This window comes from Mercenaria mercenaria, chromosome 18 (genome assembly GCF_021730395.1).
Source record: "Mercenaria mercenaria strain notata chromosome 18, MADL_Memer_1, whole genome shotgun sequence".
NCBI lineage: Eukaryota > Metazoa > Mollusca > Bivalvia > Venerida > Veneridae > Mercenaria > Mercenaria mercenaria.
This window is the reverse complement of record NC_069378.1, coordinates 6856710-6881770: the sequence shown is the minus strand read 5'-3', so window position 1 is coordinate 6881770 and position 25061 is coordinate 6856710. Positions and strand designations below refer to the sequence as shown.

Here is a 25061-nt window from a genome sequence, read left to right as displayed (position 1 = left end):
TCTGCTTGAAAACTATAGAGTTATTCTTTCTTTTTTGTCAACCAAACTTACACAGAAGATGTATTACTATAAAGTGTAGGTCAAGTTTGATAACCAGTCAGTTTCAGAATATTATCTCCTGAATTATTGTTCTTGAAGTAGTTTAAATTACAGATATCTGGCCAATAGCTACTGTTACAGTACATTTTTTTAATATTTAACTAAACTTATACAAAGTTTATATCTATATAAAATAAGGTCACATACACCTAAATAGTATTCCCTATATATTCTTTATAAAATTGACATGTTTTATTTAAAATAAGGTCACATACACCTAAATAGTATTCCCTATATATTCTTTATAAAACAGATATATTTATATAAAATAAGGTCACATACACCTAAATAGTATTCCCTATATCTTCTTTATAAAACTGACATTTTTAGCTCACCTGTCACAAAGTGACAAGGTGAGCTTTTGTGATCGCGCGGCGTCCGTCGTCCGTCGTCCGTGCGTAAACTTTTGCTTGTGACCACTCTAGAGGTCACAATTTTCTTGGGATCTTTATGAAAGTTGGTCAGAATGTTCACCTTGATGATATCTAGGTCAAGTTCGAAACTGGGTCACGTGCCTTCAAAAACTAGGTCAGTAGGTCTAAAAATAGAAAAACCTTGTGACCTCTCTATAGGCCATATATTTCACAAGATCTTCATGAAAATTGGTCAGAATGTTCACCTTGATGATATCTAGGTCAAGTTCGAAACTGGGTCACGTGCCATCAAAAACTAGGTCAGTAGGTCTAAAAATAGAAAAACCTTGTGACCTCTCTAGAGGCCATATATTACACAAGATCTTCATGAAAATTGGTCAGAACGTTCAACTTGATGATATCTAGGTCAAGTTCGAAAGTGGGTCACGTGCCATTAAAAACTAGGTCAGTAGGTCTAAAAATAGAAAAACCTTGTGACCTCTCTAGAGGCCGTACTTTTCAATGGATCTTCATAAAAATTGGTCAGAATGTTCACCTTGATGATATCTAGGTCAAGTTCGATACTGGGTCATGTGCCTTCAAAAACAAGGTCAGTAGGTCAAATAATAGAAAAACCTTGTGACCTCTCTAGAGGCCATATTTTTCATGGGATCTGTATGAAAGTTGGTCTGAATGTTCATCTTGATGATATCTAGGTCAAGTTCGAAACTGGGTCAACTGCGGTCAAAAACTAGGTCAGTAGGTCAAATAATAGAAAAACCTTGTGACCTCTCTAGAGGCCATATTTTTCATGGGATCTGTATGAAAGTTGGTTTGAATGTTCATCTTGATGATATCTAGGTCAAGTTCGAAACTGGGTCAACTGCGGTCTAAAACTAGGTCAGTAGGTCTAAAAATAGAAAAACCTTGTGACCTCTCTAGGCGCCGTACTTTTCAATGGATCTTCATGAAAATTGATCAGAATGTTCACCTTGATGATATCTAGGTCAGGTTCGAAACTGGGTCACATGCTTCAAAAACTAGGTCAGTAGATCAAATAATAGAAAAACCGTGTGACCTCTCTAGAGGCCATATTTTTGATGGGATCTGTATGAAAGTTGGTCTGAATGTTCATCTTGATGATATCTAGGTCAAGTTCGAAACTGGGTGAACTGCAGTCAAAAACTAGGTCAGTAGGTCTAAAAATAGAAAAACCTTGTGACCTCTCTAGAGGCCATATTTTTCAATGAATCTTCATGAAAATTGGTCAGAATGTTTATCTTGATGATATCTAGGTCAAGTTCGAAACTGGGTCACGTGTAATCATAAACTAGGTCAGTAGGTCAAATAATAAAAAAACCTTGTGACCTCTCTAGAGGCCATATTTCTCATGGGATCTGTATGAAAGTTGGTCTTAGTATTCATCTTGATGATATCTAGGTCAAGTTCGAAACTGGGTCAACTGCAGTCAAAAACTAGGTCAGTAGGTCTAAAAATAGAAAAATCTTTTGACCACTTTAGAGGCCATATTTTTCAATGGATCTTCATGAAAATTTTTCTGAATGTTCACCTTGATGATATCTACATAAAATTTGAAACTGGGTCACGTGTGGTCAAAACTAGGTCAGTAGGTATAAAAATAGAAAAACCTTGTGACCTCTCTAGAGGCCATACTCTTCATGAGATCTTCATGAAAATTGGTGAGAATGTTCACCTTGATAATATCTATGTCAAGTTCAAAACTGGGTCATGTGCCTTCAAAAACTAGGTCATTAGGTCAAATAAAAGAAAAACCTTGTGACCTCTCTAGAAGCCATATTTTTCAATGGATCTTCATGAAAATTGGGTCATGTGGAGAAGGTGAGCGATTCAGGACCATCTTGGTCCTCTTGTTTAAAGAGCTGTTACATTTGCTTCCTGTAAAAATCCCATTACAATCATAAGATAAGATGAGATAAGATAAATTTTATTTTGAGTCGGCAAGACAAGTAACAATACAAACATAAGCACTCTAGGTGCTTTTGAACCGACTATATGTTAACAAATTTATAAGGAACAAAAGTAAAACAAGCTGTAAAAGAAGGACATGGTTAAAAAACATACGAACATTAAAATAATTATTGTTGCAAATTAACCTAAAAATTACATCTAGCACAAAGACAGAACATTGTAATAGCATTGCACAATCAGGGAGATCTGGTATATAAAACACACCATACATATTAGCACATGGAAAGAAACATAAAAATGACATGGCAGCAGGGATCATCCTACAAGGCGATTTGAGCGATATCGTCGCTTTAAAGTCGGCCACTTCGCCTAATTATCGCCTCCGGGCGAAATCCAAATCCCCGAGTTTTTCAGCGAGTTATTATCTGTTTACTTAAAGTTGCAAAACTTGATGCATATTCTAGATTAAATTTTCGATAAATCCATAGTCAACCCCGCCTACTCGCCTGTCAAACTTCAGCCAATCGTAGCGTTAATATCTAACAGTGTCAATCAATAATATTGTAATCCGCCGCCATTTTGAAAATTTTCAATCGGCGTGTACCTAAAAAGCCGATAAACTTAACGAGAGCATGATTTTATGCAACAATTGTATATTATTCTTTCATTTTATTAAAGATTACTTCAAAAATTATTTCAATTTAATACCATAATTACGGTCAATTTCTGTAAATGAACGGCACGGGTACTGTGGATAAAAAATTATTTCGCAGACGTCAGAACTGCCGTACAAAATATTGTAAAAAGATCGCCATTAACTACGAGTTTGGTATTATTTTTGAAAAAAATAATAAATAAATTAAATGTATAAATCTGAACAAGTTGGTGCAAAAATCGGGCATTATAAAAGTACGACAATCGAAACATTAATGAAAATTTTCACGCCATTTTGATCGTGCACCTGTTAAATTTACGAATTTCGGACATGTAAATTTCGGATAAAAATTTAAAGGCGACTTTTTCATAGCTAAGTTTATACTTTATTTAGAAATTCATGAAAATGATAATGCAAGAATCAATTTCCTTAAATAATTACTGTTTATAAGTTACAGCTAGACCCACAGAAAGTGGATATATATAGGCAAGAAACTGAATGCTATGCCGATTCTTCTCCTTAAATTTCTCAGCTTCTCCCTAAATTCTGTGGAGGGAGAAGTCATTTCTCCCTAAAATTTTGACCTAGGCTGATCCCTGGGCAGCATTTTGAATGTGATACTGATAGATTTTATATTTAACAGCCATGTAAAGCAGTACATTTAAGACCATGTAATTGATTTAAAAACCATGTAACAGCTGCTGTTCTAGGTCAGTGACCTAAAAACTGCCATAAGAAAATAAATGTAAAAAAAGTGAAACCATCAAAACAAGCACAAAAATGCATAATTTAAAAGAAAGCCAAAGGAAGTTATCATCTCAGGATCAGACATGAGGTGAACTGAACAGCAACTACTACATGATAACAAGAAAATTAAAGAAAGCATAACTGTAGGAAAAGCCAAGCAAATACAACTGCATGCAAGACATAACTGAAAGACAAGGCAAAATAAGAAAATAATACTACTGCATGATGAAAATCAAGAAAGCACAACTGCAGGAAAAATAAATAATATACAACTACATGCAAGCAAAACCAAAAATACAGGGCAAAAATTAAATACATAATGTCACACAGGAAAACATATACATCATCAAGTATGCTGCTAACCTGTTCTATGGGTATATAAAAAAGATGCGACTATTAGAGAGATTCAAGTTTTGCACAATGAACATGTACAATCATTTCCATTCCAAAAAGAGATCTGATTTTTAAACTGACTGAAGTTTACAGCATTTCTGTAGCTTTCAGGAAGGGAATTCCACAGAACAGGTGCAGCATACCTGAAGGAGTTCTTACCAAAATTTGAAGTTCTGACTTGTGGTACCTGAAGAATATTTGAATACCTAAAGTTATAGTTAGAATCTTTTTTATTAACAAGGTTGGACAATACTGGAGGTGCCAAATTATTTAATATCTTACATGTTTCAACTGCCATTGTTCTTAAACGTCTTACATGTAATAATGGTAATTTGGCAAAGTTTAACAATTCATCATAGGAACTACTGTAGTCATTATAAACATATCTGAGAGCTCTTTCCTGGATCTTTTCTATCTTTCTGGTATTATTTACAGAACAAAAATGCCAAGACAAAGGACAAAAATTAAAATTTGATAATATGAAAGTATGAAAAATTGTAAGTCTGTTTAATTTACCTAAGTTTTTCCCAATCCTTTTTAATACATTAAGTTGTTTTTCTGCCTTAGCACAAATATTTTTTATATGGTTATCAAACTTTAAATTAAAATCTATGTCAACTCCTGTGACCTAGTAGTGTTACTCATTCTATTCTAAAATTGGCTTTCACTTCACCAAATACAAACTCCTCTCCCAGTTTTTCTACCAGATTGTCAAATATACATCCACAATGAAGTTTAAACAAAAACCAGCCTTATTTTAGACCTCTGTGGCCATGCCTGGTGAAAAAACAAATGTTGAAAAGTCTGTCCGCCTTTACATGACTAGACCAGATGACTGACTCTGACTCCCATGCTGATTCCTTTAGGATAATTAGGCGTATAGGCCAAGGGTCAGATTAGTAGCTGTAGAGTTATGGCCCTTGAACTCATCAGAATTGCAAAAACCGACAGTGTCATAGTTTGATTCTCTGTCAACCATACTTGTACAGAAGATATATTACTGTAAAGTCTATGTCAAGTTTTGTAACCAGTAAGTTCAGAATATTATTTCCAGTGTAATTGCTCATGAATTCATCAAAATGGAGAAAATTGACATTGTAAGTAGAGTATTTTAAAATGAAAATTGATTGGTTAACTGGCATCTAATGTGACAGGTTTGCTTTCTTCTTGTGAAGCAGTTTTGTATTCAAAAGACTTTAAATTCTTAATTAGGACTATTTAAGCATAATTTTTGTTCCAGATTTCAAATTTATTTATTAAAAAACCTTAGTAGTATCAAATTGAGATAACATATACATGTACAAATCAAATGTCTGTATCTTTTTCAGGTAGAGCTAGCCACTATCCTGTATCCAGTATTTGTACATATGTATTTAGAACTGGTTTACAATGGACACGAACAGCATGGTAGGATTTGACAATTTCCTACGTTTTTAATAAGAAATTAAGTATTCATTTTAATTACCTTTTTCTAGACTTTACTGTAAAGTCATTAATATTTATGGGGACTACTTTTCTTGGATTTTGTGGTTGAGTTGATCCATCAAATTAAATCCCAATGAAAAAGAAAAACACAATTCATTTTATGTACAAAAGATAAAAGGTAAGAATTACTATCCCTATGAAATACAGTAGCCATTATTTGGCCAAGTCATGAAATTTCATACCCATTAAAACAGATAATTTCTCAGTATCTGTAGATAAGAAGCTATTAGCTATGCACAAAGTCATTCTCTCAGATTGTATTTAAATAAAAGAAGAAGAATTTAACGATTTTTACATAACAGTTTTAAGGACGCTCGCTACAGTTTCGTAATTTTTTTCTCAATAATAGATTTTGATGAAATGTTTTGTATGAAAAGATCATGTTATGATGTATTAAAAAATGAAATAAAAATACTAGGTCACCAGCTTTGTTTCAATTTAATTTGCCCCTAGATATGGTGCTATTTTTAACATTTTTCAAAATTTCCCTTTTTTTTTAACAAAACCTATAGTTTACGAATGTACGGTACGGGTACGGTACGGGATTAGAAACAGCTGTGACTCAATGCAGAGTTTGAGCACTGGTATAAATAACAGACTCCAGTATATGTCGGATTGAAGCAATTTGAATTAAAAGTACTTTAAATGTGTATATTTTGTAATCATGGTGATACTTATCCTATACTTTAGTCAGTATATTATACATTTTGTACATTAAATGCATGCGAACATACAATAATTTGCGAATTTTTTGCCGTACGCGACATTAGATAATCACTTCCGGGCATGCGCAGAAGACCGCACCAACACTGCAGTGAGCTACATCGAAACCAAATTGGCACGGTGTTGGGGTAAATATCGACCCGTCCGGAAAAACTGTAGCGAGTGCCTTTAAATGTAGTTACCTTGAAAATCTGAAGTTGGGAGGCAATAGTGTGATATTTCAAGATTTGTAGGCGTATATTTGTGGTTCATATGTCACAAATTTAGTATTATATACTCTTGTATATCATTAGATGCGGAATTTGGCCAAGTAAAGCATTTTATAAGATTTATACCCCATTTTGTACTTAGAAAATTAGAATTTCTTGGTTATTTTTTTTGTTTAGGGCCTTTTCTCTTCAGTACCACATTTTTTTTATTATTATGAGATGAGTAATTAGACCAAGATCCATAATTGTGTTTTGCATTTTTAAAAATACAAGAATTTTTTTTTTATGGCTCACTTTATTATAAAATTTGTATTTTTTGGATTAACTTCCTGATTAGGTCAGCTTTTCTGGAATACCATTAGAGCTAAAGATTTTAAACATTGTATACATATTTATTATCATTAGGTTAACAAATATGCAAAGAACCAGTACTCTCTTTTTATACCCCCACCAAACATGTTTGAGGGGGGTATATAGGAGTCAGTTTTGTCGCGTCCCGTCCCGTCGCATCCCAAAATCTATTATCTCAGTTATTACCAAATGGATTTGATTCAAACTTAAAATACATGTTCCACCTTATCACCCACATCATGTGACACAAGGTGCATAACTCTTGACACCAAGTTTTCATGAATTATGTCCCCTTTTACTTAAAATTTAAGGTTAATTTTGTTGTATTTTCACTATATCTCAGTTATTACTAAATGGATTTGATTCAAACTTAAAATAGATGTTCCACCTCATCACCCACATCATGTGACATAAGGTGCATAACTCTGACACCATTTTTTTTATGAATTATGCCCCTTTTTACTTAGAATTTAAGGTTGATTTTGATGTATTTTCACTTTATCTCAGTTACTACTGAATGGATTTGATTCAAACTTAAAATAGATGTTCCACCTCATCACCCACATCATGTGCCCACATCATGTGACACAAGGTGCATAACTCTGACACCAAGTTTTCATGAATTATGTCCCCTCTTACTTAGAATTTAAGGTTAATTTTGTTGTATTTTCACTATATCTCAGTTATTACTAAATGGATTTGATTCAAACTTAAAATAGTTGTTCCACCTCATCATCCAGATGATGTGACATAAGGTGCTTAACTCTGACATAAATTTTTTATGAATTATGTCCCTTTTACTTTAAATTTAAGGTTGATTTTGATGTATTTTCACTATATCTCAATTATTACAAAATGGATTTGATTCAAACTTAAAATAGATGTTCCACCTCATCACCCACATCATGTGACACAAGGTGCATAACTCTGACACCAATTTTTCATGAATTATGCCCCTTTTTACTTAGAATTTAAGGTTAATTTTGATGTATTTTCACTATATCTCAATTACTACTGAATGGCTTTGATTCAGACTTAAAATAGATGTTCCACCTCATCACCCACATCATGTGACACAAGGTGCATAACTCTGACACTATTTTTCTTGAATTGTGTCCCCTTTTACCTAGAATTTAAGGTTAATTTTGATGTATTTTCACTATATCTCATTTTGATTGGCTTAGAGCCAAAGGGAAGTAACCTTTTTTTTAACCTTTGTACTGAGTTTCTTCCCCTTAAATTCCAGGAATTAGTCTATTTTTAGAAATCCTATTTTTAGATTTTCAATATTTTAGGTATTTTTCTAACTTTTTTATTATAAGTCCTATGTAAAAAGTAAAAACATTTTTCCGTGGTAACATGGGTCGGTAAGACACTTTTTTGTATTCACTTTCAGTGTATCTCTAATATTAGAGATTTAATATATTTACTAGTATTACTATACTAGTATTATACTAGTATTACTTATATGTGGAAGCCCAGGATGAAGTACTCCAAAGTATTTTTAAGATTCCTTATGGTTGCCATTCTTCTGTGACAAGACCGTATGGTGGGGGTATGAGTCACTCCTGTGACAGTTCTAGTTTATTTTGATTGAACTATGGTGCCTTTTAACTTAGAAAATTGATATTTCTAGGTTCTTTTCTTGTGTTATACCTATGTCAAGCACCTGGAGGCAGTGCTGTTGTTAAAATAAAAATGGCAGGTTTACACCCTTGATACTGCATGTAGTTTGATTGTCATGCTTTGCAAGTACATTTACCACATAGGCATAGAAGCAATCTTGAAGTATGAGGGGCTGACCAGCTACAACTACCAATATTTTCTCTGAAGATTTTTGGACAGCATAAAAAAATAAGAAAAAAGGAAAATGTACTTTCCCTTAGCTATAGACATTGCTTTAAACACTTATCGGTACATCTAAATTTTCTTTAGAACATTTAAATTCTCTCTCGAATTGATTTTTTGCCTTAATATTATTATTTATGAGAAAAACCTGTTTTTGGTGTCAAAAGTTTGGAGGTCTGGGCCCCCATTCTCCTGGTCCTAGTCCTTAAAGAAACCCTATACTTGTTGTGGGACATCTGATCCAATTATTGGACAATACTAGACAGATACTTGTTAAATTGTGTTTTATGTGCACCACTAACACAGTGTTTAACACATTTGACATAGATAAAACAATGTACATTCTCTTGTTACAGCTATGAAATTCTTCAACAATTTTTCCCGGGACCAGGAGGAATATTATACCGAGGATTTGAAAAAATTGTCAACAGTTACAAAAGCAGAACATATGAAAGGTAGTCAGCTGATGGAGAACTTTAAGTAAGTTGACGAAAGTAAAATTTGTTTGCCAAAGACTTCAAAAACTTATCAGAAGGCTTTTTTTAATCTAAATTAAAGTCTTGTGGACAGTTTGGTAGAATATTCATTTCTAAAAATTTGAAATTGTTATAAACTAACATAGATATCAGAAAATAAACAAGGAAATTACTTGTAAAAAGTTATTAACAAGTCGGGGCCTCTGTGGTCTAGTGGTCATTGACTTCCAGTCACTTGTCCCTCACTAGTGAATGTTTGAAACCTCTTTATGGGGTAGAATTATTCATGTGAGGAAGCCATCCAGCCAGCTTACAGGTCAGTGGTTGAGTGGTTGTACTCAGGTGCCTTGTGCCTGAAACATTGCCTTCAGGGGCACTTGGGATCTTCCACTATCACAAGCTGGAAAAGTCACAATTTGACTTAAATTGTGTTGATGGGACTCTAAACCGGACAAAATAAAAAGATAAAAAAGAATATTAACATGTTATATGTGGAATGTGAGCATTTAAGCTATATTTTTTTGTTTATAATTTTCATTTGCTGTGATTTTTAATAAAAATGCTCTTCCTACACATGCTGTTTTTTCATCTTTTCATCTTGCTGAAGAAAGCACATATATGGCAGGAATTGAAACAAAATAATCAGGTTATTCAAATTTCAGGTCAAGCAAATTTGTGCTGAAAATGTCCAGAGATTCATACACACATTTGAAGAGATATCTTCAGGAAAAACAGCTGATTTTATTGCTTAACATTATACAGGAGCATTTGTTTATTGATGGTAATGTTTTATTTTCTACAACTTTTAGTTGGAGTAAATTTTGACTGCTGTGTTTAGACAGGATCCGGCTTCATTTTGAATATCCGGCTTCAATTTGAATATCCGGTGTTTACGAAAAAGCGATTTTGTTTTCAGTTTTTGGAATGAGTCTGAAGCTACAGGTTGTTTAAAATATTTTACCAGCACGACTATCATGTTGATTTGTGATTAACAGCAGAAAATGTGTTCAAATCAAGCCTCTGTAACTTTGTATATAGAATTGTTAGTTTTGTAAATTCAGCCCTTAATGCACCTTGCTATGGAAAAAATGTTGAAATTCCTCTTTGCTGTACATGCACCTTTTCAAAGATTAGTGTGTGTTTTTTCAAGTCCAACAGTCCTTAGAGATTGTCATAATTATTAACCTCATATGTAGCACCAATTTATTGGAAATTTGAACAAAGAAAAAACCAAAACATTATATAAACACTTATTTCATGCAGGAATGATTTTAGAAATAAATACATGTACTAAAAATAATGCATAAGCCAAGATTATTATAGTGTTAAAAATAGTATTGAAAATTTTCACTGATTTTTTTTAGCAAAATGACTTTGAAAATATGTTTTGTGTTTTTTTTTAAGCTTAATAGTTGAGTTGTGGGAGCTTTATTAAAGCAGATGCTCTGCTGGAGTATCAATTTTGGCATTTCCAATAACTCATATATTTTTGTGTGTTGCTATATTTTATTGTGTTACTATTGTGTTACAGTATTTGATGGCATTCCAAGAACAAAACACCAGATAGACATGACTAGTGGTGGACTGCTGGGTGAGGCCGCAAGAGAAGGTACTAACATTGTTATTATATCACAACCCGATATTTCCCTATTAAACAAAGAATACTGACACTGTGTGTTATTATGCAATAAACACACTGTTTTTGAATCACAATCATTACAACATAATGGTGTACTGGAAAAGAAAACCACACAAAACTGACAAGTATTTTGGGAATATCTTCAAAGACGTAGAAAATAATCCTTGATAATGTGCTAGAATCAAAATACTAAATCTCTTACAGTGATTTGCTCTTGAATAAAATCATTGTCATTAAGATGTTTATTTTTATATCACTCTTGCTGCACCCTCAACATATAACTCCATATCATCTGAACTCCAGTAATTTTCTTCTAGTGACAAATCACTAAATGAGATATGTTATTTCTTAAACTTTCATGACTAAGCAGGGGACAAAAATTGCACTTGTCCACTCATATTGAAGAGTAGAAACAGACTCTGGGCGAGTCAAATTTTCTTTTTGGTCATTATGCAGGATGGTTGCAGTTTTTATCCAACAACAAACCACTAACTGAGATATTTTATTTCTGAAACTTTTATAGAGGGGCACAGTGGTATAAGCCATATGTCAGCTGATAAATGTATATGCCATTGGTTTGATCCCTAGGTAGACCATAGCTGATTTGATCAAATTTCTGTCAGAAAAGCTACCAAATTACTCAATATGGTGGTGTTTCAGGAATTTAACATGAGAGTGAATTTGTTAACACTTTTGTGCTAAAACAAAGTAGACAAAATGAAAAATACTGTGAAACACTCAGTGGCCAGGCATCAATGACTCCAACACCCAGTCTCACTCGAACAGTTAATATAGTCCCCTGCCATTTTCCTTATCTTTTGTATGGTTTGATAAATTGAAAACATGGGTTTCTAGAGGGCCTCTGTGGCCAAGTGGTTAAGGTCGCTGACTTAAACCACTTGCCCTTTAATGATGTGGCCTCACTTGAGGCATGTGTCGATTTGCCGTGAAACCCAACTCACTCACTTGAGGCATAGAATTGTTCATGTGAGAACGTCATTCTACTGGCTTATGGAAGGTTGCTGGTTCTACCCAGGTGCCCGTCACAGTAAAATAATGCACGGAGGGGCACTTGGGGTTTTCCTCCACCATGAAAAAGCTGAAAAGTGGTTTAACAACTTATGATTATGTAAATGTAAGGTAAACCCAACAAAAACGCAAACAAAATATCTGACCCTGTGATTTTGTGCTATCATTGCTTTACTGTCCTGACAAAACTAAACATCGAACATTAAATTTTGTTCGGCCCTTCATTGGCTGAGTGTTATTTCCAGTGTGTGTGATCTCCTCCACTAACTACTGTTGGTTCAAATTCTGTGATACACCTGACATTTTTGAGAATTTTTTTTTGAGAAAACTGTTCAGGATTATTGTTTAAAGTTGATGGTACCACTTACAGTCATTTTAAATCTTTTTATTAAATGGCAGATGTTTATAAAAATGATATCCTAATTTAAGAAGTTAACAAAAATTGATATTTCTAAATAGCTTTTTAAAGGGTATACCTTAATTTCTTGAGTGGTATGAGTACTTAGGTAGTCCTACAAGAACGTCAATGTTTAAATATGCGCTTCACAGTTGTTGGCCTCATAATTTAATCGTTTTGGAAAAAGCAGTGGCTCAGAGAAAAAAAAATACCGGTACCCAATGTGATTCCTGACTTACTGTGAAGTGCCTCTCCATTAATGTAGGTGCCCTGTAATTAGCTTGACAAGTTGCCTTATAACCCTGTTGTAGATACTCATTGTAATTATGGATTAAGACAAATTTATTCACTATCATCTTGTATCTCTTGTTTTGATTTCAGCAAACAAAACTAAGATGTTCTACGGGCTTCTGAAGGAACCGGATATAAATATCCCTGCGGAAGATGATGATGATGGTGGAGGGGATGGAGAGGATAAACCTAAAGTAAGCATGCTTTATTCTGACTGCAAGTTTTTTTGTGTTTTTTTTTCTAGACTTTTTAGCTAATCTGAACTTTGTTCAGGATCAGCTGCTATTATAGGCTGATGGTCTGGTGTCTTTAGTCAACATTTTTAGCTCACCTGAGCAAAACATGCTCAGGGTGAGCTATTGTAATCACTTGCTGTCCAGCGTCTGCCCATCCATTTTTAGCTCGACTTTTCAAAGAATGCAAGTACATAATGGCTATCATTTAAAGGCATATAGCTTTGAAACTTATTTTTTCTTTTTCTACATCAATTACCAACCTCATTGGGTCAAGTCCCATAACTCGGACATGTATTTTGAGCAAATAATGCCCCCTGATTAAAGTTTTACATGCAAGTTACTATCTCCAAAACTAATGCAGATATTGAATTGAAGCTTCATATGTGTCTCCTCGGGGTTATAAAACTAGTTGATAGCATCAAGTCCCAGAACTCTGACCTGCAGTTTGGCCAAATTATGCCCCCATTTGGACTTAGCAAATTCTGGTTAAAGTTTTGGGTGCAAGTACATACAGCTATTACTTAAAGGCATATACATTTGAAACTTACTTTATATTTTTCTAGATCAATTACCAACCTCACTGGGTCAAGACCCATAACTCTGACATGTATTTTGGGCAAATTAGGCCCCCTTTTAGACTTAGAAAATTTTGGTTAAAGTTTTGCGCGCAAGTAACTTTCTGCAGAACAAATGCAGATATTAGATTGAAACTTCACATGTGCCTTCGGAGCATTTTTGTCAAATTATGTCCCCTTTCAAACTTAAAACTTCTGGTTAAGTTTTGCATGCAAGTTACTATCTCCAAAACTAATACTGGATTGAAACTCTATAGATATTTTAACATTTATGGTAATATTTCCCTGCTTCTGGGACAGTAATTCAAATAGTTGAGCATAGGCTTTACACACAGCTCTTGTTCTTTAAATGACATTTCTGAAACCATTGGTGGAAGTTGATGAAACTTGACCTGTATGTTCCTTGGGTGGTCTTCTGCTAAAGTTGTTTGAACATTTCTGCTTGTTTGCAGATAGGGGCAACCAGAGCTAAAAAAGAAATATCTCCAAACACCAGATTTTGAAATAATTTCACACATTTGGTCCTTTTGTAACTCTCTTCAAAGATTGTTCAATTTTTCTGATCAGTCAAAAAAAAAATGGCTGCCACTTATTTGTCAGAAGAATGGCCGCCAGGGAGCGTGGTCACTTTCCCCTATATGCATACTGGTTTGGAACGAGTTTCTGGACACCTTTTCATATTTTGGCACCATTATTCCCTAAAATGATATTTGGCATAAATGAAGCCCACACTGTACAAACTTCAGCCTCTTCCGCGTCCGATGTTCTAATTAGCATCGCGTTGTGACGCAAAATGTGGGTTCCACGGAGCTTCAGATGGGGTCACTAAAAGAAGTTATTTTCCTATGAAGTAAACCAGTAGCCGGACAAATATTTTGACGATGTTTTACTGTTATTTTGATATCGAAATAAGTAATTAAACTATTTTTACACATTTCTTTATCATTAATCTCTTCAAAAATGCACATGAAACATTACCCAACATTCAATACCAGCTACGAAAGCAAACCGAGGTTGACTATAAAAAACTCGAATTTTGACTAACACGAATTCTTGATAGTTCCAATAGATATAGTATAAAATTAGTGCAAAAAATTGACATCCCTAGCTGCATTTTATGTAACTGTTACCGTGAATTTAAAAGTAGCACATGTTATCAGCAGACGATCAATATGTAGTTTAAATATTTCTTCCCCACTTGATACCGCGGCAAGTGTAAACTACTGTGCATGCGCAATGCTATCTTCTTACCCCGTTAAGACAGAAAGTTGTTTTGTAAACACAGGTGAGTTATCATCATAAAACCTAACATTACACAGCCTTGTAATATGGTGGTTTGTTGCAGACATGAAGAACAAATATCTAAATGATCTAGATGAAACAATTAAGTGAATACCAACGAAATAAAGCGGATATTACGTGTCCAGAAACTGGTCCTGTCTGGAAATGGTTCTCAACCAGTAGTGGAAAATGTTCTTGTATGAAACTGTCGGCCTAACTCTAAAATAATTCCATGCAAATGGTCCTTTTGTGACCCTCTATAAAGAATGTTCAAATTATTCTGATTTGTCAGAAAACATGGCCGCCAGGGGTGTGTGGTCACTTTTCCCAGTAATTACCTGGAAAATTTAAATGAATGTCATTTGATTGCTCAAAATTATTTAATGATAATCCTACACGAGAGGTTTCCAGATAGTTGCAAAAATGATTACATTCTCTTTTAAAGATAAATTCCTTAAAGGTCCTTAATCAGATTTGGGTCAAAGTATGGATTAGTTCAAAACTTAACGAACTGGTCAGTTACACTTATTTATGTACACTGAGTTTTTAATACCAGTACACATCAGCTTTTCATTTAAAGGTATTTTTAAAATTTGATTTTCCTATCCTGGTTGCCCAACCAAGATAGCCTTATTTTAGCATAAGTATACATTTAATAATAGGGGTGTAACGATACATCGAACTATCAATGCATTGCAATCCTGGGTGTCCCGATAGTATGCATCGATAGAAAAGTCACGATCCAATAACAATCGCTGATAGTTCCTTCTACAATCGATAGTTTTGATAGTTTCGAAATTTTGGTAAATACAGAAATAATTAATTTATAAACCAAGAAACAGAGCCAGCTTTCATTTGCGCTTCGGAAAATGTTACGTCTCCATTACAATAATAAACCACGGAATTAAACTACCATAAAGGACTGAGAAATCTTGGAGATAATTAATAAAGTTAGTTTCTTAGAAACTTTGATTAAATATATTTGAATAACCTGTTTATCTTAAATGAGAAAAAGTACTATGGACATGGAGAAAGTAGGCTACTTGTATGATATAGCAAACTGTTCGGTAGGGCCCTTCATTTAGTGCTGGTACACCTCAGTACGATCCGTCTATTTTCGTCTTTTTCGACGTGTTGGGTTATTAAACACGTTGACATTCACAACAAAATGGCCGTTTCATTTGAGTATACCTTGCATAGTTTTATTGTTTTACTTATTGTTTCAAAGCTAAAGAAGGCAAGAAATAGAAAAAAATGTTGAAAATATTTAATGTTAGATTTATTTCTGTCCATTTCAGTTATACAAACATCTCAATGTGTGTTAACAGCAATTATAGTGCTGTGTCTTACACTGTGTAATAATGCCAGTTGGTAGTTTTACCGTATAAAACATGGTGGCCAATAACTATTGCAATAGTGTTGCAATAATAACCTGCAATAGAATAGTATCGCAAAAGTTTTTCAGCAATGTCAATAGTATTGCAATAGTCAAAATTGGCCTCAATAGTCACCCCTATTTAATAAACACATTTTGCCTAAGGAATGATATGAATATAAAGCAATACTGTATTAAAGTAGTCAAAGATTTGCATTGACAAGTACATATTTTGCCATGCAAGTTTATAAAATTCTATTACTTCCCTTTGTCTATCTCAGTTGAGCAACCAAGATAGATTGAAAATGGACAAGTTCTGAAGCTGCATGCCGTTTTAAAACTTGCCTTAATTGTTTCAGGTAATTGAAATATCCAAATATTTATCAAATGCAAATGTAAAACTGGATATTGAAATTAAAAGAATCAGTCAACGTTTTAAGTAATTTCACATGAAAGGGAGGCTATTGTAAAAAATCATAAAAAGTAATAAACATTTCCAATAGGGATAACTTTATGTACTGGCTCTTTCTGTTCCTTATAAATAAATCTCTAACAGAATATGTGAAAACTTAAAAATGTCATAAACTGTTACTCAGGTATGATTGTCCACCTTTAAGGAAGAACACGGCATCAGTAAATGACATCACTGTGACACTAGCCGGTATTCTTGCAAAGTATTAACAGGGTATTATGATAACTCTAGGCTTTTATTTTTTATATGAAAAGTGTCTCGTGATTTTTAGCTCGACTATTCAAAGAATAGTCTAGCTATTCTACTCACCCTGGCGTCGGCGTCGGCGTCGGCGTTACACCTTGGTTAAGTTTTTGCATGCAAGTACATACAGCCATCAGTGAAAGGCATATAGATTTGAAACTTATTTCTTCTTTTTCTAGGTCAATTACCAACCTCTCTGGGTCAAGTCCCATAACTCTGACATGTATTTTGAGCAAATTATGCCCCCTTTTGGACTTAGATAATTTTGGTTAAAGTTTTACATGCAAGTTACTATCTCCAAAACTAATGCAGATATTGGTTTGAAACTTCACATGTGTCTTTGGGGTTATAAAACTAGTTGATAGCAGCAAGTCCCATAACTCTGACTTTCATTTTGGCCAAATTATGCCCCCTTTTGGACTTAGAAAATTCTGGTTAAAGTTTTGCGTGCAAGTACATACAACTATTTCTAAAAGGCATATAGATTTAAAACTTATTTTTTCTTTTTCTAGATCATTTACCAACCTCACTGGGTCAAGACCCATAACTCTGACATGTTTTTTGAGCAAATTATGCCCCCTTTTAGACTTAGAAAATTTTGGTTAAAGTTTAACATGCAAGTTATTATCTCCAAAACTAATGCAGATATTGATTTGAAACTTCACATGTGTCTTCGGGGTTATAAAACTAGTTGATAGGATCAAGTCCCATAACTCTGACCTTCATTTTGGCCAAATTATGCCCCCTTTTGGACTTAGCAAATTCTGGTTAAAGTTTTGCGTGCAAGTACATACAGCTATTACTAAAAGGCATATAGATTTGAAACTTATTTTTTCTTTTTCTAGATCAATTACTTACCTCACTGGATCAAGTCACTCTGGCATGTATTTTGGGCAAATTATGCCCCCTTTTGGACTTTGTAAATTCTGGTTAAAGTTTTACATGCAAGTTTCTATCTCCAAAACTAATGCAGATATTGAATTGAAACTTCTCATGTGCCTTCGGGGTTATAAAACTAGTTGATAGCAGCAAGTCCCATAACTAATATGCATTTTGGTCAAATTATTCCCCCTTTTGAACTTAAAACTCTTTTGATATTTAAAGGTCCAATACTAAGGAAAGTGAACATTTTAATTTCTTTTAAAAAGCACAGAAACTATTTCATTTTATTGGTAAATGAAAGGTGGTATGTAGAAATTCGAAATAAATCGCAGTATATGTACAATTATTTTTCTATGAAGTATGAAGAAAGTTAAAAAGACCTGGGGGGTCATTCTGTCGATTCACTGAAATTTCAACATAATACACATACATTTCTTTGAGTTCCAAAGACCTTCTGTAAATTTTGACCTGCCAATCTTCATTATTTAGTGTCTTGCAGAAGTCTATGCACTTGCTATGAAAAAAATTGCCAACTCACTTTCCCTTAGTAATGGACCTTTAACTTTTTTGGGTAATATTTTCCTGTTTATGGGTCAATATTTTGAATAGTCGAGCTTGGCTGTCTTACGGACAGCTCTTGTTTAAGTTATTTTAAGAAGAGATTAGTTTTACTGTGACAAAATTTGAAAATATAAAATCTGATTTCCTTCAGCTGGCTTCTAGGCTCTGCCTTAGTTCATATTAGAGATCAGTAATGAAGCTTCTGTACTTATTTTAAGGGAAGCAACTCCTACAAGCTTGAAAGATTTTAAGGGAAACAACTCTTACAACCTTATCTAAAAATAACTGGAAGTGAATATAGTCATTTAGAGTGATCTTTCCTTAGAATATACAGATGTCAACATTAAAAATTCTTTTAATTTAATGGATCTGTTTTAATTGTTTCATTTGAGTGTGGACTTCAAAATAAATTAAAAATGTGGGTCTATAAACCCTAATAGAGCAAGGATTCCTGATAGTGCATAGAAGAAACGGAAACAAGTTAACATTATCTTGTTATTATTTACTAATTAAAACAGTAAAAAACAACTGAAGAACAAAATGATATCACAGAATGTAAGTTTCCTCGCGTTTCTGTATTTCCTGCAAGGTATACCATATGGACTGCAGTCGAGGTTTTTACCACTTTATTTTAGAAGTCACGGCATGTCGCTATCAAATATTGGGTATTTTAAACTTTTACTTATACCATGGGTGTCTAAAGCATTATGGGCACCACTGGTGGATCATTACGGAACAAAGAAAATCTGGCTGAGTTACAGTATGGTTGGACTTTGTGGGACATGTGTTCTTGGTTCATTTACAAGCCCGGAATTCATTGCACAGATTGCATTCGTTTTACTGTTGTTCAATTTTCTGACCGCCACACAAGATATAGCAGTTGATGGGTTAGCTATACAGATTTTAGCTACATCGGAACTAGCATCAGGAAATATTGCGCAAGTTGTTGGGTATAAATTTGGAGCTGTATTCAGTGGAGGTTTTCTTGCATGGTTGAGTGACCTCAGTTGGGGAATATTATTCATTGGACTTGCAATGGTCTATCTGTTAGCATATTTTGTTGTGTTGAAAGTAGTGCCAGATCATTCAACTCCTGATAAAAATGATAGGATGTCAAGTGATGATAATTCATCAGCAAAGACAAAAGAAAAATCAAATTCTATAGAAGATAAGGATTGGAAGAATAAAAAAGATCACTGGATTGTGGAACACATAAAAATGGTGCTAGCTGAAGAAGAAACTAGATGGACTTTGCTTTATGTGTTCATTTATAAACTTGGTGAGTATTTTATGTCTAAAAGGGATTAGTCTACAGCTGTTTCATATAAATTAATACAAGTAATCTATATATACATATTGTACAATTATTCAGCCTTTTCTTACTAAGGCGCCAGTAATGATTTTTTACTAGGAAAGATGGCTTTGCATGTATTGGTGCTATACACCGGGCATGTTAAAGAACCAGACTGTCTTTTCTCAAAGAGCTAGGCTAAGTTAGCCAGACAGGTCTGCATCTAAAAGGATCTCTGTCTCTTTGTTCTGGGGTCTTTATCTCACTCTGTCCCTCTGGTCAGATCGCTTGTGTCTGTACCAGTAGAGGATGAATTTGGTGCCTTGAGTGGCTGCCTTTGCGCTATGTAAAGCGCCTTTGAATATGTTTATCATGAAAAGGGCACTATATCCGGTATAATATAATATACTGCAAATTCTACTGTTTTTTTTTGCATCCAAAGAATGCAATACTAAATGTATCATGCACCATTATTCATTAATCTGAAACTTAAGAATGGCAGATATATTCAGTTTGCAATAAATTTGTTCCTAAGCAAATTTGTAATGCTAAAATCTTGTCTGTGGACACAAATTGAACACATGTGCAAAAAATCTGTCACAATTATTCTGTGCTACTTGTACAATGACACAGCTAAGGGACATTATTATACTTTGTAGTTTAAGTCGTCTAAATTTCATATTTAAAAAAATATAATGGGCCCTGAACTGAAGTATGAGGTATGATGCTAAATCATTTTCAGCAGTGGGTGGCTAACATAAGCAGTTATCTTCATTAACCATTAGCCTGCTAAATTTCTAAAATGGACTGGCCCATCATTCAATTTGGGCAGTACCATTTATTATCAAAAGGGGTGTTCACTGAAAATTTAACGATTGAATAGCGAACAGTGCAGACAATGATCAGACTGCACAAATGTGCAGGCTGATCTTGGTCTGCAATGGTTGCAAAGGCAGAATCACTTGCCGCCAGCAGGCTAAAGGTTAAGTTGCAGTTGTAAAATTTATATATAAGTAAATTCATTTCAGTGACTTTATGTGTGCACCTGTATTTATTTGATTAACTGATATTGAAAATTATTTTGTAAAACAGTAATGTGAATAAGAATTTTGAAATTATTTAAAGCTTTCAGTAACTGTATTTTGACACAATTTATTTATAAACATCGCAGGTGAACAAGGAGCTCTGACAATGATGCCACTGTTCCTGGTTGATCGAGGAATTACCTCATCTTCTGTAGGCTTTTGGACAGGACTGGTTGGCCAAGGAGTTTCAATATTTGGTTCATTTCTTGGTGGATGGCTTGTATCTATATTCTGGTCAGTATAACTTTATTTTTGTTTTTAAATGTTTTGTTGAACTACTTTTGAATTGGAATTGTCCAAATTGAAAGATGGACAAGTTCATTATAGAAATTTAGCAGGGTAAGGGTTAAAAGACCATTAATTTTGTGGTATATATAATACATTCAGGGACTTTTTAAATGTACAGGTTATATAATGCTAAATTTGATAGTGTTAATATCCTTCAAATTTAATGAAATTTTGTTCGCATCAGTAAAAATGTTCAACACAGCAAATTGGTTTTCTTATTGTGAGTTATCCCAGCCCGTACATGAACACTTCAACCGCCCATGGATTGACTTTCGCAACATGCTGAGATGGTCTTATACTGGTAAGCTATAGGAAAATATATCATAGACTAGTGCAAATTACTCTGAGGTGAAGGTTACATGGTTGGGATAATATAAATGTTGAACAAAAGTACAATCATGCATATTACAAAGAAATATGCCACTTGAAAAATGCATTTGTGTTCAGTGTTAGTACACATATTTAATGTGAATTGTGCGTGCTTGGACTGTGAGGTTAAAACACTGTCAATTCTTTAAATATTCAATGACATGTTTTTCGATGATTGTTTTGAGATAGACTGCTTCTGATGTGTACAAAATTACAGTAAATTTGAAGGATGTTACCAGTGTCAGTTTTGATATTATATAACCTGTGTGTTTGTAATTTCACTTAGAAGACATTGTGTTAAACTTGTACCCTGCTAAATTTCTAAAATGGACAGGTCCGTCATTCAATTTCGGCAGTACCTCCTGTCATTCAAAGAAGTATTCACTGAAAATTTACTGACTGAATACCGAACAGTGCAGACAATGATCAGCCTGCACTGACGAGCTGGCTGATCATGGTCTGTACTGGTCGCAAAGGCAGATTCACTTTGACTTGCAGCCAGCATGCTCAAGGTTAAATTAACATTAAATAGATGCTCTGGAAAATCGTTGATTTTCATGATTATTCATGGGGATCATGACTGTGGAACTGTTCTTGTGGTTTTTGTCTGTAACACAAATAAGTTACTTAAGCATCGGAATGAAAAAAGGAGGCTAGGAGGTGTTATGGATTTAATTAGAATTTTGTTATAGTATGCCATTAGATTATCCCAAATTACATTTTCCAGGTATACACCACACAGAGTGCTACTGTTCTGTTCTGTGATAAGACCTGTTATTCTTACATTCTTCGTGATACTGGTTGCCTTCTGGCCAGATGGTGGTCAGTTCTCTCAACACAATTATTATGGTAAGATTGAATATAACACACTTGCACTGTCTATACAGTTGACACACAGTATCTCGAATTCCAACGAATTGAGCATTTTACTTCATGATAACCAAAAAAACTGTTCGATTTAAAATGATATTTCATGCACTGGTTAAGTGAGGTTAAGTGGGAGGAGACTTGAAATCATCTTCGAGATAGCCAGAATTTTGAGAAGTGTGTTTGAGATATCTAGTTTCAATCTGTATGTTCCTGTATTTATTCATTTCAAGTTTGATAGTTTATATTATAGATAGTAGACAAACACTGGTATTATTAAAAAAAAATGGTTTTATTATGTCTCCCACCACACAGTGGTGTGGGAGACGATTTACTCCAGTCTGTGTGTCCGTGTGTCTGTCAGTCACAAAGCTTGTCTGCACTCTAGTCGAACATTTCTCATCTGATTTTCACCAAACTTGAACAAAATGTGTTTGACTATAAGACCTCAGCCAAGTTCGATAACTAATCAAATTGGTCAAGGTATATTGGAGTTATGGCCCTTGAATTACCAAAAATCGGGCTTTTTACTCTTGTCCGCACTCTAAGTCCAACATTTCTCATCCGATCTTCACCAAACTTGAACAAAATGTATTTGACCATAAGACCTCAGACAAGTTCGATAATGAGCCAAATCGGTCTGGGCATTTTGGAGTTCTGGCCCTTGAATTGTAGTGAGTAAACAGTATATAAAGACTGACTTGCTGTTTAGATGATTAGGCAGTTGTGGGAGACATTCGCTTTTCTCAAAAGCAGCTCTAGTTTTTTACTGAAACTGATTTTCGTATGGTATCAGGTCTACAGTTCAGTTGATGCCAGAAAAAATGCAAAATACTCTATCTAAAACTACTGGTACAAATTCTCATTGTGCCAACTATTATGTTATATATTTGTATTTACACACTGTCCCCTTACAATAAAGAGACCTTTGCTATCACAAAAAATAAAATTAATGTTTAATTGTTGTTTTTATGCCCCCGAAGGGAGGCATATTAGTTTTCAACTGTCCGTCCGTTCGTTCGTTCGTTAGTCACGTTAACTTTTTGCATGAAGGCACTTTACTCGCGAACCACTGCACCCAGGACCTTCAAACTTCACATGCTGATAGTACTTACTGAGTACACTACCCCTACTGACTTTGGGGTCACCAGGTCAAAGGTCAAGGTCACAGGGGCCAACGTTAACTTTTTGCATGAAGGCACTTTACTCGCGAACCACTGCACCCAGGACCTTCAAACTTCACGTGCTGATAGTACTTATTGAGTACACCATTCCTACTGACTTTGGGGTCACCAGGTTAAAGGTCAAGGTCACAGGGGCCAACATCAACTTTTTGCATGAAGGCACATTACTCGCGAACCACTTAACCCAGGACCTTCAAACTTTACATGCTGATAGTACTTTATGAGTACACCACGCCTACTGACTTTGGGGTCACCAGGTCAAAGGTCAAGGTGCTGCAGGGGCATTTGTCACCATTAGTGACAGCTCTTGTTTTCCCATCATTTGATATTAGATTTTAATTATTGTAATAATTTTGAGTATATTATAAAGATTTAAGGCATATGGCTTATAAAATGGAAAAATAAAGTCAAAATAAGAAAACAGCATTTGAATTTCTTTTAAACATTCATGTGATTTTTATGGTCGGGTTGTATTTGTGGTGGCAGTGGTTAATGTAACGATGTTAGGGGGAACCCCTTCTGGGAGCTTGATATACATTTGTATTCAGCTACAAAAATTAACTTTATAGTGTTATGTACAGTGTATTTGAAATTTGTGGTGGGCAAAAGTGTTGTACATATATGTTATTGAATTTATGTTAAATGTTTTTTTTTTTGTTTTTTTTTCAGCATGTGTGGTTTTTTGTTTTCTGGTACTGTTACTAGGCAGCGGGGTTGTCACAACAACAACCTTCACCTTAATGATGTACTGCTCACAGAGGTCACCAAGTTCAGTTCAGGCCAGTCATTACACTACCATGGCAACAGTAGAAGTCTTGGGAAAACTATCATTCTCTGTCGTGATTGGTCAATTTACAGACATAGTTGGATACCTTTCGTCATTTGCATTGTTTGTTATACTGTCTCTTTTTGTCATACCTATATTGTTGAGGTGTCCAATGCTACTTGTTGAAATGAATAGAAATAGAAGATGACAAAGGTTGTTTTTATTTTCTTTCTGTGAAATCATTAATTTTCATGGGAGTACTAATTTTCATGGATTTTGTAGTTGCGTCAACCAGCAACCCAAAGAGCACATCCATTTTTAGCTCATCTGATTTTTTGGAAAAAAAAGATGAGTTATTGTCATCACTTGATCGGCGTCGGCTTGCAACTTGCAACACCTGTTCATCATCATAAGCTGACCCTGTACAGCAAGAAACATAACTCCATCCTGCTTTTTGCAAGATTTATGGCCCCTTTTGTACTTAGAAAATATCAGATTTCTTGGTTAAGTTTTATGTTTAGGTCAACTTTTCTCCTAAACTATCAAAGCTGTTGCTTTGAAACTTGCAGCACTTGTTCACCATCATAAGCTGACCCTGTACAGCAAGAAATATAACTCCATCCTGCTTTTTGCAAGATTTATGGCCCCTTTTGTACTTAGAAAATATCAGATTTCTTGGTTAAGTTTTATGTTTAGGTCAACTTTTTCTCTTAAACTATCACAGCTATTGCTTTGAAACTTGCAACACTTGTTCACCATCATAAGCTGACCCTGTACATCAAGAAACATAACTCCATCATGCTTTTTGCAAGAATGATGGCCCTTTTTAGACTTAGAAAATCATGGTTAAGGCAATATTTCTGTTATACAAAAAAAATTAGATGAGCGTCAGCACCCGCAAGGCGGTGCTCTTGTTTTAGCTCACCTGAGCCAAAGGCTCA

At 34.4% G+C, this 25061-nt stretch overlaps 2 protein-coding genes across 2 annotated transcripts in view; both read left to right on the top strand.

Moving 5' to 3' along the window:
* LOC123539435 (transcription initiation factor TFIID subunit 5-like) overlaps positions 1-25061 on the top strand; it is a 57222-nt gene that overhangs the window by 16643 nt on the left and 15518 nt on the right. The window contains exons 4-8 of the mRNA XM_045324065.2: positions 5526-5604; positions 9170-9293; positions 9952-10070; positions 10821-10898; positions 12736-12839. Of these exons, the coding sequence (XP_045180000.2) occupies positions 5526-5604; positions 9170-9293; positions 9952-10070; positions 10821-10898; positions 12736-12839 (504 nt within the window). The remainder of the gene's footprint in view (positions 1-5525; positions 5605-9169; positions 9294-9951; positions 10071-10820; positions 10899-12735; positions 12840-25061) is intronic.
* LOC123539442 (major facilitator superfamily domain-containing protein 3-like) lies at positions 18574-24336 on the top strand. The gene is made up of 4 exons (XM_045324071.2): positions 18574-19549; positions 20733-20880; positions 22031-22152; positions 24024-24336. Exons 1-4 carry the CDS (start codon positions 18811-18813, stop codon positions 24326-24328), a joined length of 1314 nt encoding a protein of 437 aa, XP_045180006.2. The 5' UTR covers positions 18574-18810; the 3' UTR covers positions 24329-24336.